This window comes from Podarcis erhardii (assembly GCF_964252035.2).
Source record: "Podarcis erhardii genome assembly, chromosome: 1".
Taxonomy (NCBI): Eukaryota; Metazoa; Chordata; class Lepidosauria; order Squamata; family Lacertidae; genus Podarcis; species Podarcis erhardii.
In genome coordinates, this window is record NC_138497.1 from 136731267 (window position 1) to 136759201 (window position 27935).

Consider the following 27935-nt stretch of genomic DNA (forward strand, 5'->3'; position numbering starts at 1 on the left):
GAATGCAGTTCATTCAGTGCTCTAATCCTAGAGGATTGTTCCCTAGGTTAGTGCTTTCCAGATGCTTTGAACTACAGCTCCCATCAAAACATTCTGATGCAGCTGCTAAGATCACAGGCGTTCATTACTGTTGCATTCACATTGGATAACTGGCATTTGTATTTGGTAAATTCCCCCTTCATTTGCCCACCAAACTCAGTGTGTGGCCTTAACTAAGGCGCTCTCATGGTAATTGAGGTAGAAAGGAGTGTACCTACATTGACATGGGGAGATTACAGTGGTACTTCGGGTTAAGTACTTAATTCGTTCCGGAGTTCCATTCTTAACCTGAAACTGTTCTTAACCTGAAGCATCACTTTAGCTAATGGGGCCTTCTGCTGCCGCCGCGCCGCCGGAGCACGATTTCTGTTCTCATCCTGAAGCAAAATTCTTAACCTGAAGCATTATTTCTGGGTTAGCGGAGTCTGTAACCTGAAGCGTAAGTAACCTGAAGCGTGTGTAACCTGAGGTACCACTGTAATTCAAATGCTGGCAAAAGCATCGTTGCTGTGCTCTCTGCCAGCCAGTGTGGCACTTCCTTGCCCTGAGTATGTTCGCATTGTGGCAGCCTTGCCGCCTTGTCCTTGCGCATTGCCCATGCGCAATGGCAATACAGGCCACCAGATGCCAGATGAGTGCTGCTGCACCACCCTGCTATTGATCTCCGCACTTGCAGAGTGCACCAAGTGTTGGTTTGGATATTATTTTAAATGGAAGTGCCTAATTGTGTAGCTCTTCAGCCCTAACAAGCAAGGCCAGTCATTGGGGGTCGTGGAAGCTGTAGTCCACTGGTGTCTGAACAGCCACAGGCTAGCCTTTCCAGATTTTAAAATGGCTAGAATAGTAGCTTTGTTAATCATTTTCATCAGAAACGAGAGTTTCTGTGTGTCAGAGTCCAGTTGAGCAGACGCAAGTGACCGAAGTTCTTCAGTCCTGTAATATTGTTGTCAGGATGGACATGGGGACAGGATATCAGCCACAAGGTGTGGGTCCTTGTTCACGTCCTCATTTTCCAGTGTGATATGTGCCCTTCTGCTTTCTATGCTCGAAAATAGTTTGGTTTCTATGCAAAGGAAGAAAGTGCAAATCTGGCATCAGAAAAGATAGCATTTTAAAACCAATAGGAGAACATTTTAATCTCAAGGCTTTCTGCTCTTAACCAGCATTCGGCTAGAGTTCCTTGGTCTGAACATAATGGAACAATGGCTTAATAGAAATCAGAAGCTTTGCACTGACGCCAGTGATGCAAAGTCTTATACCATGGTTTTATGAAGACTCATATAAATTGTCAGAACCAGTTCATGGTGAGTGCAGATCGGAGCCAACCGATCTCCACTATTTTTTCTTTAAAGAGCAACTATTACTTGCAGATTTGCTTATGTTGAAAGTGTAATTCCGGACATAAGACTGAATCAGATCCCCCCCCCTTTTGTTATTAGATTGCATGGTAGACCCTTTTATTAGTTTTTCTTCTTGAGTAAAAAATATAACTGTCCGCTGGTTCATTCTTCTAGATTGAAAAAAATGCTAGCCGTCTGCTTATATAAAGGTTCACGTGTTACAAATTTAAATTAAATTAAAGGAAAACTCCTTCAATGCAACTGTTTTGTGTAGTATCTCATGTATTTGGATGTTACCTTCTTAAGATGACTGGTAGGCAATTTGAAAATTAAATCTTAGAAGGCAAGTGTTAACGAAACCATATTCAAGTGACAATCAAAATATGTTAATTAAGTAATTGAAAAAGGAAGATTCTTTTTAATTTACATGTAATTAAATTCAGACTAGGGAAGACTTAAATGCCTTTCCTGATGAGCTAGTATTGAACCACAGTGCTGCTGCTTTAGCAAAGAAGGGGTTTGTTTTCTCATAATCTTTACTCAGGGTTTTTGCTGACATATTGAAATCTCTGTCTTGCCAATGCAGTGACTCATGGGAAACCTGCAACAGTGTCTGCATATCAATTGTGGATCCTTTGTCTCACAGAATTGAACCAAACTAGACTTTAGGAAACAATGCTTTGCCTTTTAGGGGTCAAAACAGATGTGACATGGGAGATCCATGATTGAATTTCCCAGGTCTTTATTGCTTTAAGGCAGGGACATGTGGGGGTGTCAGATTTTGATCAGAGCAGCAAACAACACTTGAAGAATGGTTCCAAGTGCTGTTCCTTTATCACTTAACTGCTGCAGCTATTAGACTCGCAGAAGAAAAAATACAGTGCCATTCGTGAACAAAGAATTTCAGCATGAAATGGTGAATTGCAACTTAGCAGCATGGTGGATAAAAATCAATTTTATATATATATATATATATATATATATATATATATATATATATATATATATAAATGGGATTTTTAAAATTTAAATCAGATTTTTAAAAATAAAATGCTTTTGAGGAAAAATCTTTCTAAAGATAGTTTTCTATTTAAGTTACTTTATAGTCCAAAGGCTATTCATCAGGAAATAAGGATTTGTTTTTAATTATGTAGCATGAGGCTTTATATGCAATGTTTAATTTTTTTTTATTATTTTTATTTTTTTTTTGGTAAATGAATTCCATTAATCCATTCACAATGTCATGTTCTTCCAGAGGTTTCTGTAAGATTATTTGGGGCAGTTTTTCTAATGAGAAGATATTATCACAGACACTTGTTTTTGCAAAAACAAATTCCTTCCAGTAGCACCTTAAAGACCAACTAAGTCAGTTCTTGGTATGAGCTTTCGTGTGCATGCACACTTCTTCAGATACACTGAAACAGAAGTTTCCAGACCCTTCTATATAGTGAGAAGTTTTGTTTTGTTTTGACTATGGCAGACCAACACGGCTACCTATCTGTAACTGGAACTTGTTTTTGCAGTTCTTGAAAGTGTGAATTTGTGTCTGCAGAGATAACATGCCTTTTCTTCACAGGAAAAAACCTTAATCCCATTGTTCCTTTGCAAATTTATATACACAAAATCAACCCCTTACCTCTTATATGCTAAGTTCAAAGAGGTTCAGTGCATAGATGGTTTGGAGTGGAATAGATCTGCACAAGTAGCTAAGTGTGAAGCAGTAAAAATGAAAGTGCAACCTTGTGAACAGAATACTCCACAAGTCTTGGGATCTTTGTGTAATAACTGTGCAAGTCAGTTGCATGTCTGTGCAACTCAGACTTGAGGCAAGTGCTGAAGGCTCTTCAGGGCTGGCAGCCTCTTCTCAAACCCACTGGGTTCCATCAACTGCACTAACACTTAACTGTATAGAATAGGCACCTGAATGTAGAAGCAAATCCAAAGGGGTGTTTTTGGAGGAGGAAATAGTAACTGGGATCTTTAAGTCCTTGGCAAGACCTTGAAGTGCTTGCCAGTCAACTAAGAAGAGTTTACTGGTTCCAGGCTCTTCTTCCCAGGGCTCCAAACAATAAAGTCTCTACCTGGAACTTCAGTCCTGCAGCAGGAATCCCTGAAGTTCTCTGCTCCAGTCCCTGATTCCCCTTTTCCAGCTTTCCACCAGCCTGTTTCTCCTCGGCCTGCTCTTACTGCAAGCCTCTTCCAGCCTGGGCCTACCATCTGTATTTCCCCCCCCCCCCCCCCGAAAAAGGAAGGCAAGTCTCTCCAAAGCCAGAGCTGTTGGGAGATATAGCCCCTATAAACAGTTAACTTATTAAACCTTACAATAATTTCATAATTATCTATGTTTTTCTAATAGTATAACCAAATCAGTAATTTTTGATATAACTGTAGAAACTACTCTGAACAATTATTATTCCGAAAATAAAACCTTCATCTGGTTGTAAATATTAAGATTATACCAGCAAGAATGAATCTTTCTGTAAAAAAAGATTTGAAACAAGTCTTACTGACTAGTGATTTAAATTGTGATTTAAATTGATTTGATTTAAATCAAATCCACCCTGCTTAGCAATAAGTTTGGTTCTATCATCTGTGGCTTTAATCATGATAATGGCTTCCTATCACACAGCAGGGTTTAATTACTTTACAAATGCTAGGATATTCAGTTTATCAGTTACTGTTGTGAATGGTTACTGTGTTTGTTTCACCTTAACATAATTGTCACATTTCATTTTCATGTGATCTGTTTTTTTCTTCATACTTGTGTCATCTGAAAATATCACTATACCTGCTCTCTGAGGAGATCATTCTAGTGAGGTACCGTATTTTTCGCTCTATAGGACGCACTTTCCCCCCTCCAAAAATGAAGGGGAAATGTGTGTGTGTCCTATGGAGCGAATGCAGGCTTTTGCTAAAGCCTGGAGAACGAGAGGGATCGGTGCGCACCGACCCCTCTCGCTCTCCAGGCTTCAGGAAGCTATCCGCAAGCCTTCGGAGTGCCCGCCAGGCTCTGAAGGCTTGCGGATAGCAGCCTGCAGCCCGAAGCCCGGGGAGCGCAGCGCCAACTTCCACTGTGCACCCCGGGCTTCAGGCAGCTATCCGCAAGCCTTCGGAGCCTGGCTGGAGTTCTCGCTGTCTTGGCTTCTTTGCTCTTTGGGGCTTGGGGGGTTTTTTTACCCCCCCCCAAAAAAAACTAGGTGCGCCCTATGGTCTGGTGTGGCCTATAGAGCGAAAAATACGGTAGATTCCCATCCACAATGTTGACGTTAGTCTTTAAGGTGCCACATAACTTTTTTGTTTGTAAGAAGTGGGAGGGTGTCATGCCCAAGATTATAGATTCAAAAGGGAAAAGAGCCCATAACTATCCAGGGGCTATGTCTTTCTTGCTTTCCATTTTTAACTCTTAATCTTGTGAACAAATTGGGGACAGAAGTAAGGTATGGGACTTTAGGAGGTAGCTGGCACAGCAAGCTCTTAAGGCCATTTTTGAAATGCATTTCCCTATACGTTGCCTGTGAGCTGTGATCATCACTAGCAATTTTCATTTGACTCTGTTCTCCTCCTCTTTTCTATGTGCTCAAGTCTTCCTCCCCTCCCTAAATGCATGGGAGAAGGTAAACAGCCCTCCTAAATTATTGTCATTATCGGCTTTGTCATCCCCGAGAGGAGCGAGGCTTTTCGTTCCACTGTCTTTGACAGCATCCTTTCCAAGTGAACCTTATTACCTGCATTTACTCTAAAGTGTATAATTACTGTAATTAAGGTGGGTAATTAGGAAGAACTTGTTCAATTGAGGGACATAGTATGTGGCATACTGGAGATAAAGAACTCTGATTTACAGTAATGCTTTTTTCAAAAACGAACTTCCCAGCTACTTTAGCAGACTTTTTTTTTCTTGGCTCAGTTGTCTGCTGTAATCTTTCCTGACCGCTGCTTATAGATGATTCTACCATATTCTTCATAACATAGTTTTACTTTCACTGAAGAGCTAAAAGGAAAGCTATTTTCTTTTTAAAGCATGCAGGTGCTGGCCATGTGCTTTTAAACACATGCTGGACCAGGTGTACAGGGCAACAAATTGGACATTGCGGAGGTGTGTGTGTCCCAATTTGGCTGTTATGCAGAGGTGGTGATTTTGACCCCATTTCTGTTATGGATTGCATGGTGTTGCATGTGTATGATAAGAGTTTTCATAATGGCTCAAAACTAGTGTTTGAATAAGCTGGAAAATCCTCATAATTTTTATTCCCCTAGAGCTGAATGCTTAACATACGAACTAATCATTCTGTCATGAAGGTGCTAATGTTGTGCAGATGGTATCAAAGCACTTCCCTTTGGTTTTTAATAAGGGACTAGTTTGTCAAAGAGATTTCTCAACTTCTGTTCTGAAAACTCATAATAGAGAATAATTTCAGCAGCACGCAATGTGCATCATTATATTCTTTTGATACAGATTAATGATAGTTAAACTAGATTTTCTAATTGCTGCTTTTTCCTCTATAGCTTGTTAGTGCATTACAGGAAAACTGTGGATAAGCAGCACTATAGCTATAAATCTTTTTTGATCTCAAATTTTATCTCATCTGAAGCGTTGTATCAACTGAGAGCGCAAGGAACTTTGGTTCACCTTGTAGAAAATAATTCTGCTTCAGTTTGGGTAGATATTCTTCTTGTACCATTGTATGCAACTAAATACAGTGGTGCCCCGCAAGACGAACGCCTCGCAAGACGGAAAACCCGCTAGACGAAAGGGTTTTCCGTTTTGGAGGCGCTTCGCAAAACGAATTTCCCTATGGGCTTGCTTCACAAGACGAAAATGTCTTGTGAGTTCCTGCGGGGTTTCCCCCCCCCTTTTCCTAAGCCCTAAGCCGCTTATCAGCTGATCCGCTAAAAGCCGCTAAACCGCTAATAGCACTAATCCGCTAAGCTGTCAATGGGCTTGCTTCGCAAGACGAAAAAACCGCTATACGAAGAGCCTCACGGAACGGATTAATTTCGTCTTGCGAGGTACCACTGTATGTAGCTCGGAAGTTGAATGGAATCTGTCCCAGAAGTCCGTTCGACTTCCAAAACATTCGGAAACCAAGGTGCAGCTTCTGATCGGCTGCAGGAAGTTCAGGTTCCAAAGAACGTTCGCAAACCAGAACACTCACTTCCGGATTTGCAGCGTTCAGTTGCCAAAATGTTCAACTCGCAAGACGTTCAGGATCCAAGGTATGACTGTATATGGCTAATATGCAGCGTAGCAGTATCATGTAGTTGTGCTTTCTTTGTAAAACAATCCTGTACTATATTAAGATTGGTATGTTTGTGCTCAGTTCTTCAAGTCCCTTGATGAATAAATGCTAGAAATGAGTCTTGACTAAATGCAGTGGATTTAGTCATGAATTTAGAATCCATTAAATGCATACACAGTTGGAATGCATATTGAAGGGCCCAATTGCTTACTTTCAAGTTGATAGGCACCACCCTTCTAAGTGGGGGTGAAGCTCAAACTAAACATAGTGATTTCAAACTCATCTCTGTTCCTCACGTCTAAAGTACAGAGTGGAGATTAAATCTTAAAATAGTGAAGGGGTGCTTAGGCATTCAGAGCCCTCTTTCCTGGTCTCTTGTTTTTCCTCCGGACATTTTCTCCCAGCTAGGCTAGTATCAACCTGATTGGAGCGGGGAGGGGGAGGCGGAATGGGCTTCAGAGGGTGGTCTTCAGCGGGGTAAGAAGACAGGAAAAGATTCATTCTCTTCCCCCCACCCCCTTTTGTTTGTTAAATCGCACTACCTTCTTTAGGTATTGCAGTGAATAGTAACCTTAGTAGAACCTTTGAAGAACATAAAAATTGTCTTGCTTGATCAGATCATCTAGTTGAAGTATTCTTTTAAAGAATTGCATACTGCATTCTTTTCCACCTGTGAGCATTTTAGAATGCTGAAAAAGCACGCCAAAATTGCCAGAAATTTTGAATCCATGGGGGGGGGGTTCAGTTTTTTCTTGGGGTTGGGAGGTTATCCAGTCAAAAGTGACTGCTAACAATAATAAAATTATGTGGACTGTAGACATGTATGTGTGTCTGTAGGTGGATTTAATAATATACATAAGAGATTTTCAGAGAGAGTGTTCCATCCCTTGAACCTTGTGTAATTACTTTTATTTTATTCCTTTTTAGTGTTCTGCTCTTCTGCCCATTTGAAATATCTGAATTCATTCATTGCAGCAGACTATGGCCTATGCTAACCATAGGTTAGACCTTGTTGCTTGCATTTTCAAGTGCATTGTGGGCACACCACGGTTTAGAATTGCTTTTGTGTTGTTGTTTTTTTGCTTCTCCCCGCCAAGGCACTTTTATAGCTAACTTTCTGTTTTATTAAAATGTTCAGAGTACTTTATTATAATATTATAAACACAAAAAAATTCTCAGCCTCATAAACTTCCTCTTGCTATTGTTCAGCAGCCTCTGGGGGCAGAGCAGTGGCTTTAAGTATTGTATAGTGCATCTTGTAAATTTAGTTTTGCAACTGGCTGTAGCCTAGGGATTGCCAATTTGGCTGTTGCACCAAACCATAGTCACAGTGCTATCCAATGAATACCCATTGTATTCACTGGGGCTTGGTCTCAGGAGAGTATTATAAGACTTCATCCTTGGGCTTCTTTAGCTAAAGCTTGGCATAGTGTCAGAACTGAGCCAGTGCACCTGTAACAAAATGTATAAACCTATTGTAGAATAAACGAATATGCAGTTAAAATCTTGAAGATGCTTCCTACATTCTATGACTGGTATCCAGCTTCTCTGCTTAATTCCTTCATTTGTGGAATTGTTGAAAGCCCTGCTTATAATCACATACAAAGCTGAGCTGGTATGTCTGCAGTAGCAGTTTTTTCTTCCTTCCCTGAGCTATTTTATTTCTCTCCTGCTTCATGAATGTGAATATTTATATCAAGGTAAATATTTTGCAATTAATCTTGTTGAAGTGTAAACAGAGAAGCTAGGAGTAAATATCATCTGCAGAGTGTATTCTTCCCCAATCTGTTGGCAATCAAAGTGTGTAGATGCTATTGTTCAACTAAAATTAGATCTAAGATTTTATTTGGATGGAAAGCTTCCTGATGAAGAAAAAGAATGCCTTGTTTCCAGCGCTTCTTTTTGTTCTGTCCTGTGGCTTCAGGCTAGCTGTGTAGGATTTGTGCTTTAATGGACTAGCCTTGGTATACCACTGAGGTACTTAGATTTCTTTATTAATTGGCCATCATCACCTGAGGTTATTTTTCTTCTTCTTGGAGTAGGCAGTGACTGATTGGTGCAACATCCTCTCAGCCAATGCAGTAATTGGAGAAGAATGAGATTTGCATTCAGTCCATCATATTAAAGAAATTCCTGTAAGAGCTCAGGAAAGTTGCAGTTGTAATGCCCTGTGCTCTGTTAAGTTTCTCTGCAATTTTTCATTTGTATTATGGTAACATGGGTTTTTATCTCTCCCATTGCAGGAGCAGTTATGCAGTCTATGCCTCTGGTTTCATGAGAGGGTTAAAAACCCATTATATTCTAAAAAAGAAAAATACAACTGGAATTTTAATGCTGTGAGGTAGAAGTAATGTTAACTGTATTTAGTCTCAAAGGGCTATCATTTTTAAGTATTACACATTTTGATTTGCACGTCCCTGTTCCCAGAATGTTAAGCAGCTAAAATCTGCCTTAGAAGAAAGGATATGTCTTGATCCTTTAAAAAATACTCTATATCAAGATTCATTTATATGTAGTGCATGATTTCTTAAAATTATGATGTGGGGGGACTGGACAAGTTCCCTATAGTGGCACATTTAGTTGCAAGCTTCTCGTGGATGCAATTTTTCTGCATTTTGTGTCCATCTTGAGTCAGCTTATGGATCCTCTTGGAATAAGAGTGACAGTGGGTCAGTTCAGAGGCATAATGTGAAAACATGGCTTTTCACTTCAGGCACAAACCGTTGTCTTGTGTGTTGAATATTTGAAGCTACTTTATACAGAGTTAGACTATTGGTCCATATAGCTCAGACTTGTCTGTACCGATTGAGAGCATCTCTCCCTAGGTCTTTCCTTCCTCTCCCTGGAATTGCCAGAAATTGGACCTGAAACCTTCTATATGCACAGCATGTACTGTGCCACTGAGCTAAGGCTCCTTCTCTTGGTTTGGAGGGCGATCACTCACCAGAGTTTGATGGTTCAAATGTAATGCAAAACTATGGTTTGTTGTGAACCAAATTGATTGGGAGCCGCCCAGAGTGGCTGAGGAAACTCAGCCAGATGGGCGGGGTATAAATAATAAATTATTATTATTATAACCAGGGAGCAGGCAATTAAGCAGAGTATTAGGGTGGGATGGCAGTGTGTGACTGAACTATGTATGGTTTTAGTGTTGCATTTGAATTGACCTTGTTTGCATGGGTGAATTGTGCCAACTTTTTGCACAAGGTCCACAAAGGAATCTGAATTGTGATTGGTTTGGTGTCTGAATTGACTGTCTGAAATCACTGTTGCAACTCGCTAGCCTACCAGAATAACAAACCATGGTTTGAAAAAATGAAGAAATTTATTGCAAATGGAAAACCAGTAAACCATACATAGATAGATGGATGGATAGATAGATGGAAGAAAATTTCAGAATTAATAAAGCTTTCCATCTGCAGTCTGAAGTGGGACAGCCCAATCACTAGTTTGTCACCTCATTGAAAACTATACCTTAGTGTTCCAGATTATTTTGAGTTTAAACAGGCCACACACAGTGTTATAATGGTTTTTTGTTTTGTTTTTTGTTTTACTTATTCCAACTTCCTTTGCTAGGTTCAGGAGAGAACCTGTCTGACCCTGGAGATGTGGTTTGTGAGACAGGAAGTAAGAAGCAGCAACTGAAAGAGGACTTCAGTCCTCGTAGGAAGAGCAAGAAATTGGCCATGCAAAAGAGACCAGAGAAGACAGAACAGGCTGTGAAGGGCCAGGATGGCCAGCCTCATGCCCCAGCTTCCACTCATGATTTTTGTCTCTCCCCCACTCAACAGCCTTTTAAAGAGCAAAAGAACCCCAATCTGAAAAAGCTGAGGAAAAAGACTTTAACAGACATCAACAGCCAGCCGAGATTGCTCAAAGAAAGACAGAAAAAGACCAGTGGACATGATGAAGAGAGCACAAGCGAAGCAAAGGTGGTGTTTTGCAGTCAGTCATTGGATATCCCCAGTCCAGACCCCAAAAGCACATTGGAGCACAAGTCTGTAATGGGGGCAGAGCTTGCACAGGGTGAGAGTGAAGTCAGTGTGGATGCCATTGTGAAACTTACAGAGAAGAGCAGCAGGGATAACTTGTCTTGTTCATGTGGTGTTGTGGAGGAGAACTTGAGTTCTGAAGAGTGCCTCCTCTCTAGAGGGGAAATGGCTCCACTAAAACGTAGAAAGCAACAAAGCAGATTGCCTACTCCTTTACACAAACAGCCCAGCAGGAAAGAGCATAGCACCCCTGGAAGTTTAGCACTGCTGAAGAAGGTGTCCCCAAGGCCATCACCCAAAGATTTACTTGGGGATTCTTTGCCCACCATTGACTGTATAAAGTGTTATCCATCTACACCATCTGCTAGCTCTTCACCAACAATGAGAAACTCTGAGGATGCATGTAACCCAAAAACTTCCAAAGCAGCACATCTGTCCAATACTGCTTATCAAAAAGAGGCACAGCTGACTGAGTCTTTCTCCAGGAAATCACCCAATAGCCTGCCAGCCAAGAGAAATCATAAAGGGGAGACTTTGCTCCACATCGCTTCTGTTGAGGTAATGTAAGCTCTTTGATTCACACACTGTAAGAGCACTGTAAATACTTTGTTTCCATTTTATATAGCAATTGCAAAATTTATTTAGCCAACTGTATTAGCTGTATTTCTGTTTGGAGTGCAGGCTTCTGAGTTGCACCATTCTGGAGGATTAGCAAAAATTCTGTTGTCATCATTTGTGTGCTGTATATTCATGTGAAGCTTATGGTATACTGCATGTTTTGTGGTTGGAGGGGGTGGGAATGCACATCAGTAGAAGATGCACAAGATTAAGGGACTGAAAGCTACAGCAAACCAGGCATGTTCCAGTTCAATAATTAAACCTGGAAATAACTGAAATTCCAAAGGAATGAATTTTAGAGAAGAGTGAACCAGAGGAAAACCAAGGAATGGCTTGCATGGTGTTTAATAACCCCCAAACCCAGGCCTTGTTTTTCTGAACAGGGTATCTCAACTTGTGTGGAGGTTGTGGGGCTGCAAACACTGTCCTTGTCACAATGTCCCCACAAGGACTGACCCTGCCTGTCCCACCTTCAACTGTTCCATGTTGTGTGGGAAGGCCAGAAGAAGGTTTCTTAAATCTACTTGTGTGAGCAATGCAGGGTTTCTGATGGCGGGGAGGCTTATGAACACTTCCTTCAGACCTTCCTGCTCAACTCTGAAAGGTCAGAGGTGGTGCAGATGTGCATAGGCCTTGCTCCAACTTCCCTGCATACATTTCCCCTACATGAGTTGGGATAACCTGTTCGGGAATGATGCTAAAACTATCAACTGATCAGGCTTGTAGGGTGGAGAAAACTTTGTGTCCATCTATGATCATCAGGAACGTTAACTGGGTACTTAAACCCAGTTTGCATTTTCTTTAAAAAATGAATGTGCATATGGAATTCACAGAATTTCATATTTGGTATTTGTAGATTTTGGATGGTTTGTCAATGTAGCTTTGTGTGAATGACATATGGGAGAAGTGAATAGCTGTAGCTCCAGAAGGGGGAATAGATTGCTGTGATGAATGCACATGCTACTTTCCTTTGACCGAAGCCCCATCTGTCTAAATGAATTTGGTGTGATTGCTTCACAATAAATATACATGTGGATTTTATCATAAAAAACTATTTGTCTTCCTTTTCCCTCATGTAGTCAGTATAGCATTTTTTACCATGTGTTTATGAAACCAAACTTTTCACTTTAAATGGAAGTGGAAGCTGCATGTTATTGCATACAAATTCCCTATCTGAAATCACTTATATTTAATTAGTCATTGGGGGACGGAATTGTATCGATGAGAGTGCTTCTGCTTGGAGGGAATTGCTATTCCTTCACTTCATTGAAATCAGCATTTTCTTCATTAAAATGCTGTGTGCCAAGTATCCCAGGACTCTTTCCACAGGGATATTTGTGAAGGAGATGTTGAGCTAGGTTGTTCTGAAAAACTCACTTAGCTTAGCAGTTTTCTCCTAATGAGAGTCCCTTTCCTTTTCAGATTCACAATAAGTTTGTATATTTTAAGGAAGCAAGTAGTTCTGGTAGGAGTGAGATAAAGCAGTTAGGTTATTATTCCAGTATTCAGCTTTTTTGGGGTGGGGGTGAGAATTCACATGGAACTAGGTGGCAAATTAGTTTTATTAAATCTAACAAAACTCGGTTGAGCTTCTCTGCCCTTCAGTGCATCTCTTCATATTTCTAAGTTATTTATTTATAAAAGTAGATTATTATTATTATTATTATTATTATTATTATTATTATTATTATTATTTAAAAATTGTATTCTGCCCTATACCCACAGGTCTCAGGGTAGTTACAACATAAAATCACAATATAAAAATGCAAAATACTTAATAAAAACAAAAGCAACCTGTCAGGGAACTGACATCAGAGCGAGCAGAGCGAGAGGCGGAGGCAGGGCTCCAGAGCGATGCCGGAGAGGGGACCAGCAGGGGGGAAGGAATTCAGCGTAACACCAATAGAGATGAGAGGGAGATGGAGGAATTGGTGACAGGGCTCCAAGACCCTTCACCCGAATCTAGTGGAGAGAGCGCTGGCACGCTCCTGCCTTCCCCTCACTTGCGCAGACGCGTTCCGCGCAGGGAACATAGGAGGAGACTTGGGGTCAAACAGCTTTTATGCTGGAAGAGGTTCAAGAAACGCCCACTGACGGATTCTGCAAGTGACTAACAGGTCACGGAGGGCGAGCTCTAACCCTAAACATGATTGAGCAAACAAACTAACTAAACTGAAGGCAATTTACGCACAAGTAACCCCCTTACAACCATCACACAACCCAATAACCTGTCCCCCCCGCCCCCATTTTAAAAGGGCATTGAATGTCAATCAGCCAAAGTCCTGGTTAAAGAGAAACATTTTTGCCTGGTGCTTAAAGGTGTCTAATGTAGGTCTTTTTGTCCAGGACTGTACAGATGTTACCTTGAATGTGTGGAAGGAAGGACAGCGTATGCTATCCTACCTTATCGCACACAGGTTCAAAGTCACTTCTGAATAGTTCAATGGACTGCTTTGTTTAGTTGTGTGTCTGTTGATGTTGAGACTTCTAGTTGGGGTCTTCAGAAACGTGACTTCAGATGATTCCTATATCAAAGTTTGAAGGTCTGGAAATGAATGGCAGGCTTGGGACATTTGAAGTAGGTTTATAACTAAATTTTTGGAGAGCAAGAACTAACTATAGTTTACCAATATTGAAGTAACCTGATTAGTGCCACACAGTGAAATCTTGCAGAGGAGGCATGCCTTCCCACTTGACTTAGGATTAGTATCTCGAGCAGATGCCTAAATCTTGCCCCTCCCACAGTACATTGGTATCATGATTCACACCGTCACTAAAGAAAAAAATCATTAAAAAATCAGGTCTCCTCTGGGCCTGAGTGTTACATATAATCGAGTGCAGGAAATATCAGCCACAGTAACAAATGTAGTGCCCCACCCACTCTGGGTGGCTTCCAACACATACAGTATAAAAACATAATAAAATGTCAAACATTAAAAACTTCCTGATACAGGGCTGCTTTCAGATGTCTTCTAAAAGTTGTACAGTCATACCTCGGATTAAATATGCTTCGAGTTGAGCGCGTTCGAGTTGCGCTCCTCGGCAACCCGGAAGTAACGGAGCGCGTTACTTCTGGGTTTTGCCGCTTGCGCATGCGCAGACGCTCAAAATGACGTCACGCGAATGCGCAGAAGCGGCGAAAAGCGACGCACACATGCGCAGACGCGCCGTCGCTAGTTATGTTTACCTCTAGATGTGAACGGGGCTCCAGAACGGATCCCGTTCGTATCTAGAGGTACCACTGTATAGTTATTTATCTCCTGCAAGAAGTGAGGTTACAGGAAACCAGGCACAGGGCCTTCTGGGCAGTGGTGCCCTCCTTGTGGAATGCCCTCCTATCAGATGCTTTAATGAGAAACTGTATGTGTTGGAAGCTGCCCAGAGTGCCTGGGGCAACCCAGTCAGATGGGTGGGGTATAAATAAAATTGTTGTAGTTGTTAGGACACAGTTTGGGTGGGCACGCATCATTTCCCATGTATTCACAGCCGCTAGAGGGCTGTGGAAATTTGTGTTCCTGACTTTTTAGACTCGCCTACTCCTGTACTATCTGAAACCAAAGGGGCACTTTGGTTGCCAGATGTGAAATATCTTGGTATTATTTTAAGCTCTCCCACCACACTACACACACACACACACACACACACACACACACACACTCTGCACATAGAATAAAATTGCATGATACTTAAGCATATGCCTGGTCCTTCTATTGAAGTAAAGGAGTTGGTTGTTGAGGATTAATATTCATGGAAGGAAATCTAGGTGCCCCATTGATCAAATAGCAAAAGTATTTTTCTTTCCTAGTAGTTTTCCTATCAAAGTTTTCTGAATTACTTAACCAGTCGTGTTTCTCGATTTATCTGTGTAATGGAAGCAGTATTGTGGGAGGGTGGATGAGAATTACACTTATTTCTTCTGGGACTTCATTAATTATCAGGATAAATCCATATTATTTTCATTAGGTTGTAGGGCTTAATACACCAAACTTAATGAAAGTTAAATGAGTTGTACATTTTGGACTCTTAAAAGAGAGTATTAACAGCATTAGGCATTTAAAATTAAGTATGTTGTGTTGTTCCAGATCAATTTAAAATGGAATTGCGGGAAGGTCTTTCCCATTTTACTACTTTGACACTCATAATAAACATCCTAAAAGCACATTGGCTCTGAAAAAGAATCCTAGAGTTAGATGAGTTTGAAGCTGAAATGCATTAATAAATTGAAACAAATGTAGCCATTTGCCTAGTAAACTGGAATCCATGTTTTTTTTTTATTACCCACCATACTCATTAAAGGTAGAATAAAATTAGTTAAATACAAACAGCAACCTCTTGTACTTCATGGGGTGAAAATAATCAAAGATAGTTGGGTAAGCTCTCTGTCACAAGCTTAGTCAATTTTAATTATCCAAATGTCATTCCCATAATTATGTTAATAGTTTATTTCTGATAAGCAGGGTGTTAGTTTTTGATATATTACTTTGCTGTACAGCTTTAAGTTAAAGAAAAGTTAAAAGTTTATATCTCAAATGATATTGTGTGTAGATTTATATATCAAATGATATTGTGTATAGATAGTTTGTTTTAGGGTATTATGTATCCCCTGAGATGAAGGAACACATTTTGAGCCCCTGCTACCTAAGGTATAGCTCTAAGAGGGGCAATGATGGTGGAAAAGTTGGTTTGGAGTGTCACTCGATATGTTTTGAGTCCTTATATTGTGCTTGGTCACTCCGAGTCTGCTGCGGACACCGTAGGTGCAATCCCTGTGACATAGAATCATAGAGTTGGAAGAGACCACAAGGGCCATTGAGTCCAACCCCCTGCCAAGCAGGAAACACCATCAGAGCACTCCTGACATTTGGTTGTCAAGCCTCTGCTTAAAGACCTCCAAAGAAGGAGACTCCACCACACTCCTTGGCAGCAAATTCCACTGTCGAACAGCTCTTACTGTCAGGAAGTTCCTCCTAATGTTTAGGCTCGTGTTTAATATTCCCCAGTGTCTTTAGTTATTCTCATGCCCCTGCCCATTACCCACCCAATAGGAATAAGGGATGTGAATGACCCCCTCCCCATCTTCACCCTATAGAAGCAGGCCCCATTATACTGCTGATGTGTCCATGATGCATCTTTCTCTACCTGCCAAACCGATGTGACTGCCCTCCCCTCCCTTGACAGATAGGAGCACATTTCACAACTCCATCATTCTGTGGTCCACATTTTTAATTTGCTAGTAGAAGTATGTGTATGGGTTAGCATACATAATCTACATCTGTGTCACAGTTAAGAAAACAAATAATAAAAAAGCATGTACACTGACACATTTTTAGAGCATTTATTACAAACAGCATTTGTGCTGCATCTGTTCATTTACATGTTTAGAAAGAGGCATTTTTACAGATAGGCACTGCAGCATTTTTAGGTACTCATGTGCATACAGTCCACTCTGGTCATAAAACAAACCACATTGTGGTGTTGAGAAACAAACACATGCATTGTAGACCTAGAAAACTCATTCTCCAATAAAATATTTATGGTGCCCCCACTTTGCTATGAACTCTGACTATGTGCTTGCACCTTTTTTAAAAAGTTCATTGTGGTATACATGTCAAATTTATTCTATAAATATTGAGAAAATAACACCCTTAACTATCTTCTGAGTCAATTCGCAAAAGTTATGAGAAGCAATGAAAACTGAATATTTTAGTCACTTGTGCTTGTTTTTCCTGCTTCTTCATAATGTGCGAAGAGAGAGGACTGTAATATCTTGTTGCAATAGTGATGTATTTAAGAGTTGAGTACCATTTAAGTGTCTCTTGTCATTTTTAGGCTACGATGTGACAAACCAAGATTCTCAGTTACAATTTCAGCCTTTTTGAATCAAAGCAACATCTAACAGGCAGCTTAATGTATCTATAAAAGGAGCAGAAGGCCCATAAATGTAACATAGCATTCTCGCTCCCAGTTACTGATGTTTGTGCCCCATAATTTTATGCACTTCACTCACCAATATTTACTTTCATTTGAGGGTAGGTTAACAGCTTTCTGGGATGTTTTTTCATCAACTAAGATGTCAGGTGTGATCCCCCACAGCTGCTAATGAGGATGAGCATTGAAACTGGATGAGATCTCCTCTCGCTATAGACACATGCACCATTTTAAAATGTGTTCTGGATAGTTAAACCAATTCAGAATCTTAATACAAGGTGCGCTGCCTACCCAAAGATCATAAAACAACTGCCCCGACCCACTTCTAAATATAGCCTCTGCTGGAATCAGGAGTGTGAAGGGGGGCAAATATTTAAACTACCCCATTCTGCGCACCCACCCCCTCCAGCCCCTTACCCATTCCAGCTTTCTTTCCCCACCCAAAGCTTATCTTGCTGTGGTGACAGGCTATCATTCCTCCGTGGCCTCTTGAATACGGCAATGGCAGCACCACATTGTGCTTCTTTAGAAAGCTTATTTTCCATGCTAGGAATTTAGGAACACTGTGGAACTATATTTTGTGCAATGCCTGGGATGCTGCCTTTGTAACATTAAAGACGGATGGAAAAGATGCAGAGGGACCTCTTCTCTGCTGCAGCCATTGGGGAGATTTATGGGAAAGAGGTGCCTCTAGGGGTGGGGTATGCGTTCCAGCAAATTCATGATCCAGGGCCATGAGTTTTTTGAGTTTGTGCTTTGTCTCAAAATAAATTCATGATGTGTTTGAACTTGTAAGTTTGCCATTTTATGCCTCTGAATTCTGAACTTTAGTTTCATTGCAGGTTAGAGGCTAACCCAACGTACCAGCTGTCAACTGGCCAGCCATTACAACTCTCACTTACTGTCCTGTTCTGACTGGACCAACTGTTTGGCAGCCAGGTGCCCTCTATATATTTTGGATAAAATCTTGCATCAACCCCAGCTAGCACAGATGGCTGGGGTTGTCATTTAAAACATCTGGAGGGCATCAGAGCAGTTCATTTCTAGCCTATTGATACTTCATTCTTACTTGTGGTGTCTCTGAAAGCCACGAGGAATTTGAGGAGGTTGCTTCTCTCCTAGTTATTTTGTTCATTTGTTTTTGTAGTGCATATATAAGAAGAATCAGGGGAGAGCCAGTTGAACATGTAGGGGTGTCAGGCTCTATGTCAGGAATGGGCTGGACTAATATGTTAGCAGTAGACTGTCAGATGATCTCCTGAATTGTTTTCATTTCTAACAAGCAGCTCATTGTATGTGCCAGATGAAGGCCTGATCCACATTTCCCTCATGGATTTGAATTTCAACATGCATAATATATTCCATCCTAAGGAAGCTGAATGTACTGTATTTTTCCCTCTATAACACGCAGATTTTTTCTCCTAAAAAGGAAGGGGAAATGTCTGTGCGTGTTATAGAGCGAATGTGTGGTCCCTGGAGCCGAAAAATCAGGCAAAAATCAAATCGCGACGCTTCAAGGAAAAGGGAAAACTGAAAAGAGGAAGTGGCTGCTTTCCTGCATTCTGCCTCAGGGTCTTACTGCCCACCCTTCTCTGTTTCGTTGCTGTGTTTGCTGAAACGGAACAAAGAGCAGGGAAAGCCCCTCCCCTCCAGGCAAGCTCCGGTGCTGCTGGGGGAGAGGGAGAGAGAGGGGGGAAGGGAGAGAGAGGGGGGAAGGGAGAGAGAGGGGGGAGGGAGAGAGAGGGGGGGAGGGAGGGAGAGAGAGAGAGAGAGAGAGAGAGATGGCTGGCTTGGGTGGGGGGAAACTTTTGCCTTTCTTTCCTCCAACCCGTTAAATCCCTCTCCTGCATTCTTAGCCAGCTGCTTCTCTGCACACCCCTCTAATGTCCCTTCTTTGTTTTTCCTTCGCTCCCCACTTAAAATGTGGTTACAAAGCATAGATCCACATGGATCCTCAGGATCTTTGCATTGGGTCACCCCAAATTCACCATCAGATCACATAGCATGTCCATGGCTACAGCCTGCCCCCCCAAAATCACGCACCCACTGTTGCCTGGGGCTGCAATGGTGCAAAAATGTGGTTAAAAAGCATGGATCCACATGGATCCTCAGGATCTTTGCATTGGGTCACCCCAAATTCACCATCAGATCACATAGCATGTCCATGGCTACAGCCTGCCCCCCCAAAATCACGCACCCACTGTTGCCTGGGGCTGCAATGGTGCAAAAATGTGGTTACAAAGCATGGATCCACAGGGATTCTCAGGATCTTTGCATTGGGTCACCCCAAATTCACCATCAGATCACATAGCATGTCCATGGCTACAGCCTGCACCAAAAAAATCACACACCCACTGTTGCCTGGGGCTGCAATGGTGCAAAAATGTGGTTACAAAGCATGGATCCACAGGAATTCTCAGGATTTTGGCATTGGGTCACCCCAAATTCACCATCAGATCACATGTCTGTGGCCACAGCATGAAGCCCAAAAATGATACATCCACTGTTTCATTCAGAATGTTTTTTCCCTTGTTTTCCTCCTCTAAAAACGATGTGCGTGTTATGGTCAGGTGCATGTTATAGAGCGAAAAATACGGTATTTTGTTAAAGATACAAAATGAAAAGGGATGGCTTCTGTGAGAGCTTTTGCAACTTCTTTGGCTGCTGCTGACATTTTCCAAAAGCAGCAGATGGAGGGAGTTTAAGTGACATGCTTCTGGGTCATATCTGAAGGGGGAGATGTGCCCCCTTCTCTGGAGATGTGCTTCTCCTGCTTGGGAGACAGAACTTTCATTCTCCACCCCCCACCCCCACCATGCCACAAAGTGTTGTGTAAAGCAATCTTATTGCTTCTGCAAAACAGCCACAATAGCCCTTAATTTCAACTTGAATTTCACACAGCTATGTTACTTTGCCATTATGGACAATCTAGATTTGATTGAGTAATGGTTTTTGCCGAAGCTTCTTTTGTTTAATGTTAACTACCATGTACAGGTTAGATGACCCAAGGTGTGTGGTTTCTTTCCCCATATCATTTTTGGAAAAGAAGCTCCTTTTTGTTGCAACCTCTGAGATGTGATCTACTCATAATGCAAGCACAATCACACCCACCCACCCACCCTGCTATTTATGCACATTTAAATGTATCAGCATCTACCTAATATAAAAATTAAAATAAGTTATTACTGAATACTAATCTGCAAAGTGCATATCAACATTGCAGTCCATATCTGAGCCTAAGGGAACCCATTGGAACCTTCCACAGCCCTCTCCAGGCCGCATTACAAACACTTCCTGAAGTGGGATGAAAAGGCCATGTCTGATATTTTTGTGCGAAGTTCATAGAATCATAGAATCATAGAATCATAGAGTTGGAAGAGACCACAAGGGCCATCGAGTCCAACCCCCTGCCAAGCAGGAAACACCATCAGAGCACTCCTGACATATGGTTGTCAAGCCTCTGCTTAAAGACCTCCAAAGAAGGAGACTGCACCATACTCCTTGGCAGCAAATTCCACTGTCGAACAGCTCTTACTGTCAGGAAGTTCTTCCTAATGTTTAGGTGGAATCTTTTTTCTTGTAGTTTGGATCCATTGCTCCGTGTCCGCTTCTCTGGAGCAGCAGAAAACAACCTTTCTCCCTCCTCTATGTGACATCCTTTTATATATTTGAACATGGCTATCATATCACCCCTTAACCTCCTCTTCTCCAGGCTAAACATGCCCAGCTCCCTTAGCCGTTCCTCATAAGGCATCGTTTCCAGGCCTTTGACCATTTTGGTTGCCCTCCTCTGGACCCGTTCCAGTTTGTCAGTGTCCTCCTTGAACTGTGGTGCCCAGAACTGGACACAGTACTCCAGGTGAGGCCTGACCAGAGCAGAATACAGTGGCACTATTACTTCCCTTGATCTAGATGCTATACTCCTATTGATGCAGCCCAGAATTGCATTGGCTTTTTAAGCTGCCGCGTCACACTGTTGGCTCATGTCAAGTTTGTGGTCAACCAAGACTCCTAGATCCTTTTCACATGTACTGCTCTCAAGCCAGGTGCCACCCATCTTGTATTTGTGCCTCTCATTTTTTTTGCCCAAGTGCAATACTTTACATTTCTCCCTGTTAAAATTCATCTTGTTTGTTTTGGCCCAGTTCTCTAATCTGTCAAGGTCGTTTTGAAGTGTGATCCTGTCCTCTGGGGTGTTAGCCACCCCTCCCAGTTTGGTGTCATCTGCAAATTTGATCAGGATGCCCTTGAGTCCATCATCCAAGTCGTTGATAAAGATGTTGAATAAGATCGGGCCCAAGACAGAACCCTGTGGCACCCCACTAGTCACTCTTCTCCAGGATGAAGAGGAACCATTGATGAGCACCCTTTGGGTTCGGTCAGTCAGCCAGTTACAAATCCACTGAGTGGTAGCATAGTCAAGTCCGCATTTTACCAGCTTCTTTACAAGAATATCATGGGGCACCTTGTCAAATGCCTTGCTGAAATCAAGGTAGGCTACATCCACTGTGTTCCCTTCATCTACCAGGCTTGTAATTCTGTCAAAAAATGAGATCAGGTTAGTCTGACATGACTTATTTTTTAGAAATCCATGCTGACTATTAGTGATCACAGTATTCCTTTCTAGGTGGTCACAGACTGTTTGCTTAATGATCTGCTCCAGAATCTTCCCTGGTATTGATGTCAGACTGACTGGGCGGTAATTATTTGGGTCCTCTCTTTTCCCCTTTTTGAAAATAGGGACAACATTTGCCCTCCTCCAGTCTGCCGGGACTTCGCCTGTTCTCCAGGAATTCTCAAAGATGAGTGCCAGTGGTTCTGAGATCACATCTGCCAGTTCTTTTAATACTCTTGGATGCAGTTCATCTGGCCCTGGAGACTTGAATACATCTAAACTAGCCAAGTATTCTTGTACTATCTCCTTAGTTATTCTGGGCTGTGTTTCCTCTGCTGAATCATTTGCTCCAAATTCTTCAGGTCGGGCATTGTTTTCTTTATCGGAGAAGACTGAGGCAAAGAAGGCATTGAGGAGTTCAGCCCTTTCTGTATCCCCTGTTTGCATTTCACCATCTTCTCCTCTGAGTGACCCCACTGTTTCTTTGTTCTTCCTTTTGCTACGAACATACCCATAAAAGCCTTTTTTGTTGCTTTTAACCTCTCTAGCAAGCCTGAGTTCATTCTGTGCTTTAGCTTTTCTGACTTTGTGTCTACACGTGCTGGCTATTTGTTTGAATTCCTCTTTGGTGGTTTCCCCCCTTTTCCATTTTTTGTACACATCCTTTTTTAATCTTAACTCAGTTAAAAGTTCTTTAGATAGCCACCCTGGCTATCTGTGCATTCAAATGTATGCATGATGAGAATAATGACCAGATGATAATATTTGGCAATAACAATTCTTGCAAGGCAGTAGCATGTTAATTTTAACACCCCTAGTGGGAGAGAGGGGTGTATAGGGTGATAGGGGAGGGCTAGTACCTCTGGACTAAGGTATGCCATGCTCCTTCTGGAGTAGTCTGTCCACCTTTGGTCCCTACCTTGCATTCAGCTCTCACCTTTGGCTCCTAGAATCTGTCAGCATGGAACAGTGGCCACACCTCAGGAACAGCTTAGGAGAAGGAAAACTCTGATCCTAAGTCCTGTTGTCTGGGCAGCCCAGGACCTCCATACACACTGGCCAGGCTTGCACCCCAGGGAGGTCAGTTTGGTGCTGCTAATACAGTCGTTTGACTTCACCCCCAGAGGTGCACTCCACTGTCTCTCAAGAGGGATGGATGCCAACAACAGTAGCGGGAGAAAGATCTTGTGTCTCTCAGTTGCCTCAAACTGTAAATTAGCTTTGCATAGATGTTGCAGACAGCACCTTTGTGTTTCTTGACCTTTGACCCCACAGTTAGCATCTCCCCAGCCCTAACTTGTATTGTACATATATGACAACTGATTATACTTTTAATATATCTGATGACTAGTCAATGAAAAGCTGATGCCACAAATCTGTTAGTTTAAGGTGCCCCAAGCTTTGTTTCTCTTGTTTCTTGTATTCTGCCTACTAAGTAATTTATGTATTTTGCCTAAGAATGGAGACAGACCTTGTGTTTCCAGAGATGGATGATTGGCCACTGTTATGCTTCTTGTTCTAGCAGGCCTTGGTGCAACATAGCATCTATATGAACATCACTTTGAACGTTTGCTACGCTTCTGGCATACCATCTTAAGACTGTGACCAAATGCAGTCTTCAGCTTTCTGGCTTCAACATCAGCAAAACAAAAATTTTAGCACCAAATTAGTCTGCTTACCATAAAGCCTACTGAAGGGTTCTAGAGAACTCAAAAGCTTGCACATTATTTTGTGATATTTTGATTAGCCCAATAAAGGAATTGCTGTAATGTGGATTTTGGCACAATAGCCTGTTTCTTGGTGTAGCAACTTGATGCAACTCATTTGGAATTTAGTTCTCTTAATTGTGGTTGTAGTATTTGCTGTTAACATGGGTTTTGAGACACCCTTGATTAAAATAAATCCTATTTGTGCTTAATAGCTTTTGTTTAATATTTGAATAGTTTAATTCATTAATAGCACATTAAAAACAGAGTATTTTAACTCTCACTATTTTATTTGAAATGGAGATAGGACATGGGCTTGTATCCATCATCTACAGGAGCAGAAAACAGGTCATGCAACCAGTATATTTCTCTACAAAAAGGGTATCAAGGATCTCCCCTGGACTTTCCCCATCAGTTTTGGGTTGTTGTTGTTGTTGTTTTGCTTTTCTGCTACATTCATTTCCCATCACATTTATAGTATTTGAATATTATATATATGTTTGTGTGTGTATATATATACGGTGCTTTTTTTCTAAAAAATGTTTAGGGGTACTCTCACTTTGACTCAAGAAAATCAGCATTTTATAGTTCAAATCGGGAAAAATAAATACAATAAATGGACAAAAGTACAAAGATTCACAAAATGTTTAGGAGTATGCGTAGCCACAGAAAAAGCACTGTATGAAAATACTTTTAACTACCTTTCGCCAAAGGGGAAAGAGCAGTAGACAACAGTTTGAAGGTTTTTTAAAAAATAAAATAAAATAAATCCACACAACACAAACAGTTTAAAATCAACAAATGAGCATAACAAAAGGCAACAAGGCCAAAACACAAAATAAAATCAACCCAGAAGATGAAAAGACAATTCCCAACAAATTTGTTGGAGTAATATGTTTAATAATCATGTATGGTAAGTTGCTGCTGCTCTTATTTTTATTTGCTCATAAAATGCCCAAGCTTTTCTAAGTGCTGTACAGACATTAAAAGATAAAAGAGGCTTAGAGTGATACAAAAGGAAAAAGGGAGGAAGAAGAAGGTTAATGGCTCCTTATTGCAGACAAGTGAGGGGAGCTGAATCTGAGAGGCGTCAAGTAGGGAGTTCATGCCTGAGGGTCATTTTAAACCTTTTAGAATTACCACCACCATTTTTAAAAATTAAACATAGATGCCATCTTTGTTTTCACTGATTTGATTGATTGGTGCAGGTGCTACTTAATTCTTCCTATCGTAGGTTATATGTAGAAGTCATTGAGAGAGAGGCTAGGTGCCTTCTGCAGCAGAATGCAAAAGTGTTTGTAGGTAATAAGCATAGTCATTATTTGAAAATGTAACGGTTATCCTGCTTTTTGGTTCCCCACTCCATGCTTCAGTTTATCATGAGAATATTTTGTTCCATTATCGTAGGATGGAAATGAAATTATTTGGTTAAAATAACTGCCAGTAAGATAAGCAGTGCTGCCATCTCACTATGGATAGTCACTGAAATATTAAGCAGAAACTATCTTGTTTCCTCTGCCTATATTTTTAATCGTGCAATCTGGCTCATTGCTTAATGTGTGCAAACACTTCTGTGGGTATTCTGGATTGGGTAGGGTTTTATTGGTTGTGGGGGGGGTACTTTGATGAAAGACACATTATTTTATGACAAACAGTGAAACGACAGTTGATTTTAACTTGGTGAAGAATACATCTATGCTAACCTGCCCAGTTAGAGTTCTGAATTATTGGAACTGCCAGAAGTGACACTGGGGTGATTTGTACAGTGTGGATGAATGTTGATTCAACCCATCAGTTGAGGTGGGTAGTCCAAAACATTAGGGGAGCATCAGGTTGGCAAAACGAGCAATACATGCCTCTAACTTGGAACCCAAACAATAATAATGTAGACTGTCCTTCCCAGTTAATTATTTTGTTCATTTTTTTTAATTATAAAAAATAAGATCCTTCTCATTCAAATAAGCTTCACTTCATGTGAGTTTCCATTCCCAAGTGTGGGGCAAGGGTGAGAATTGCAGGTGCCAGTCTTTTGGGGCAAGTGAACCCTAAGCTTGGAAGTGTGGGATGGTGCCACTCCAGTGAGCCCTGTGATGCGTAAGCAGTCCTTCGCCCCAGTGCCTTTGGGGGCTTCGCTGTCAGGCGTCTCAGGCAGGAGTGCACACTGGAGATTATATAGGCCAGGTGTGTGGCTCCATGCAGCATCACAATCAGCATTCCCACACATTATGCTTGTGCTGCAGTGTTGCTAACCCTGTTTTACATCAGAGGGAACCAATAGTCCATTCATATGTGGCTCTTGGACTGATTTCAAAAGCCCTCTCTGCAGGTAGTTCAAACTTGTAGCAAAAGGAATCTGTCCACTAGGAGCTAAAGGGGTGACAGAAAGAGGGGGACGGTTGCAGAACAAGATGCCTACTTGCATGCAGCACCTGACAGATCACCCTCAGTGTAATTCAGCCCTTGCAGAGAAAGGTTTGCCACCTGTGTTCTATAGTGAGTCTAGGTACCCATCTTTCCTCTCTAAACAGTGGAGATCTGGCTCTTTCTAGTATTCGTTGCAGTGTTCTTTGTAACCTGAAAGCTTGTGTCCTTTCTCCATCTAATTATTTTTGCAAATAAAGACACCTTTCACTGAGTGTAGAGGGGAAATGTTAATACTAAGAGGTACAAAAAAGAAGATACTGTAACAGTTTACAAATGCGGTCATAAGGAGACAGTTATAAGTAATTCTCAACTTTTCATATTAACTGATTTGGTGGGGGGGGGGGGGCTGGAGTTTTGATTTCCTTCCTGACAGGTGTTTTTTGTGTTGCATTTCCTTGAGAAATTAAATGTTTCCCTCTCTCCTCTCCTCTAGGGTGATCTTTCTGCTGTTAAGCACTTACTGAAAAGTGGAGCAGATCCCAATGTTAAAGACTATGCTGGATGGACTCCACTGGTATATATCAAGTTTTCTAGACATGTTCATTCTTTTCCATTCTGCGCCACTTTCCTTCTCTCTCTCTCTGTTGCATTTCAAATGGAAAAAGTGGCTTTCAAATGACAATGCCTTGGCTGGTATGATTTCCCAGGAAAAAATCATGCTGAAGCTTTGCTGGATTTTAATTCAGTACTCCAGTAAATCAGCAATTTGGGATATGAGGCAGCAGGCTCATTGGTTTTAGAATAGCATGGTTCCCATAGTTCACAGCCAGAGTCCCATGGATATACCAATCTCTGGTGTAGCCAGAAGATGTTCATTCATGTGAGGCTTCGTGTGTGTTGGCTACACATTAGTTCCCCTTCAAAACTAGCATACAGAGATTCCCTGCTCTGCAATTTGTTGTTCCATAAGCTTTCCCAGACTATGGTCCACTTCATGAGATGGACCAACAGGGCTAGTGGGCTCTAGTTTGCAAAGGGTCATGTCAAGCTAAAGGCTTTATAACCGTCTGCTTCCTACTACAGTAGTCTTTGTTGTGTTTGGTGTAAGAGATTACAGTAGACTAGCTTTCTAGAACTTCGAGTCATGAGTAGCCCATCTGGTACTCCCATCAGCTGCACTACCCTAATGAATGGTCAGTTGTGATGGGAATTGTAAGCCAGCAACAGCTGAAAGGCATTATGTTGGAATCAAAGGGAGAGCTTAAGTAAAAAGTACTTGGTCCTAGGAAACACAGTGTTGAGTACAGTATCTACAAAGGATGCACTGATGGTTTTCGTTAACAACACATGCTGTTGTTATGTTTTCAGATTTTCCTTGTACTGGAAACAATTTTAAAAGGAGATTCTCAGAATTCTTGCAGATATGGCTGGTTGCTGTAAATACACTCAGTCATCAAGGACAGGGAATAGGCCAGTTTGGATATGATTATATCCAGTGGTTTATTATGTACATGAGCCGTTGGATTTCTGTGCTTCCCAGTTAGAGAGGAGTTCATAAGCTTTTAATTTCCAATGTCAGTTAACCACAGTTTAAAGTTAAGTTGTCATTAATCGTAATTGTGGCTAGTTAAAACAATCTGGTCTCGTGGGTTTGAGGTTGGCTAATTTAACCTAATCATAGTTAAGACTAGCTGCAGTTGTCTTGATTCAGATGTAACACTTAAGTGTGGAAGGGCAAGCTTCCAAACCTCCTCCTCCTCCTCCTCCTCCTCCTCCTCCTAGCCATGCCAGAGGAAGAAGGAAGTAGAGAACAGGCGAGTCTGAAGGTCACTGCAGCTCATTTCTCATAACAAGAAGCCATGGTTTATCATTAACATCCAAACGAGGCCAATGTCTGTGACAGCTGATATACTTTTGTATTGCATTTTCAAACTCAAGGGAAATTGAGTTTAGAAGTAGTCTGTGTTCATCATTGCTAGCTGTAAAAATCCATTTATGATGGATGTTGTATTAAAATGACTTCATTTTTACTGCCAGACTGAGCTCGTTCACATACCATTCCCATCATTTATGTAACAAAGATTCCTAAAATCGAT

At 41.4% G+C, this 27935-nt stretch overlaps 1 protein-coding gene across 3 annotated transcripts in view; it reads left to right on the top strand.

Annotated features, from left to right (window-relative positions):
* BARD1 (BRCA1 associated RING domain 1) overlaps positions 1-27935 on the top strand; it is a 63046-nt gene that overhangs the window by 11709 nt on the left and 23402 nt on the right. For all 3 annotated transcript variants that reach the window (XM_081872037.1, XM_081872039.1, XM_081872038.1), the window contains 2 exons: positions 10193-11166; positions 26333-26413. In XM_081872037.1, coding sequence (XP_081728163.1) covers positions 10193-11166; positions 26333-26413 — 1055 coding nt within the window. The remainder of the gene's footprint in view (positions 1-10192; positions 11167-26332; positions 26414-27935) is intronic.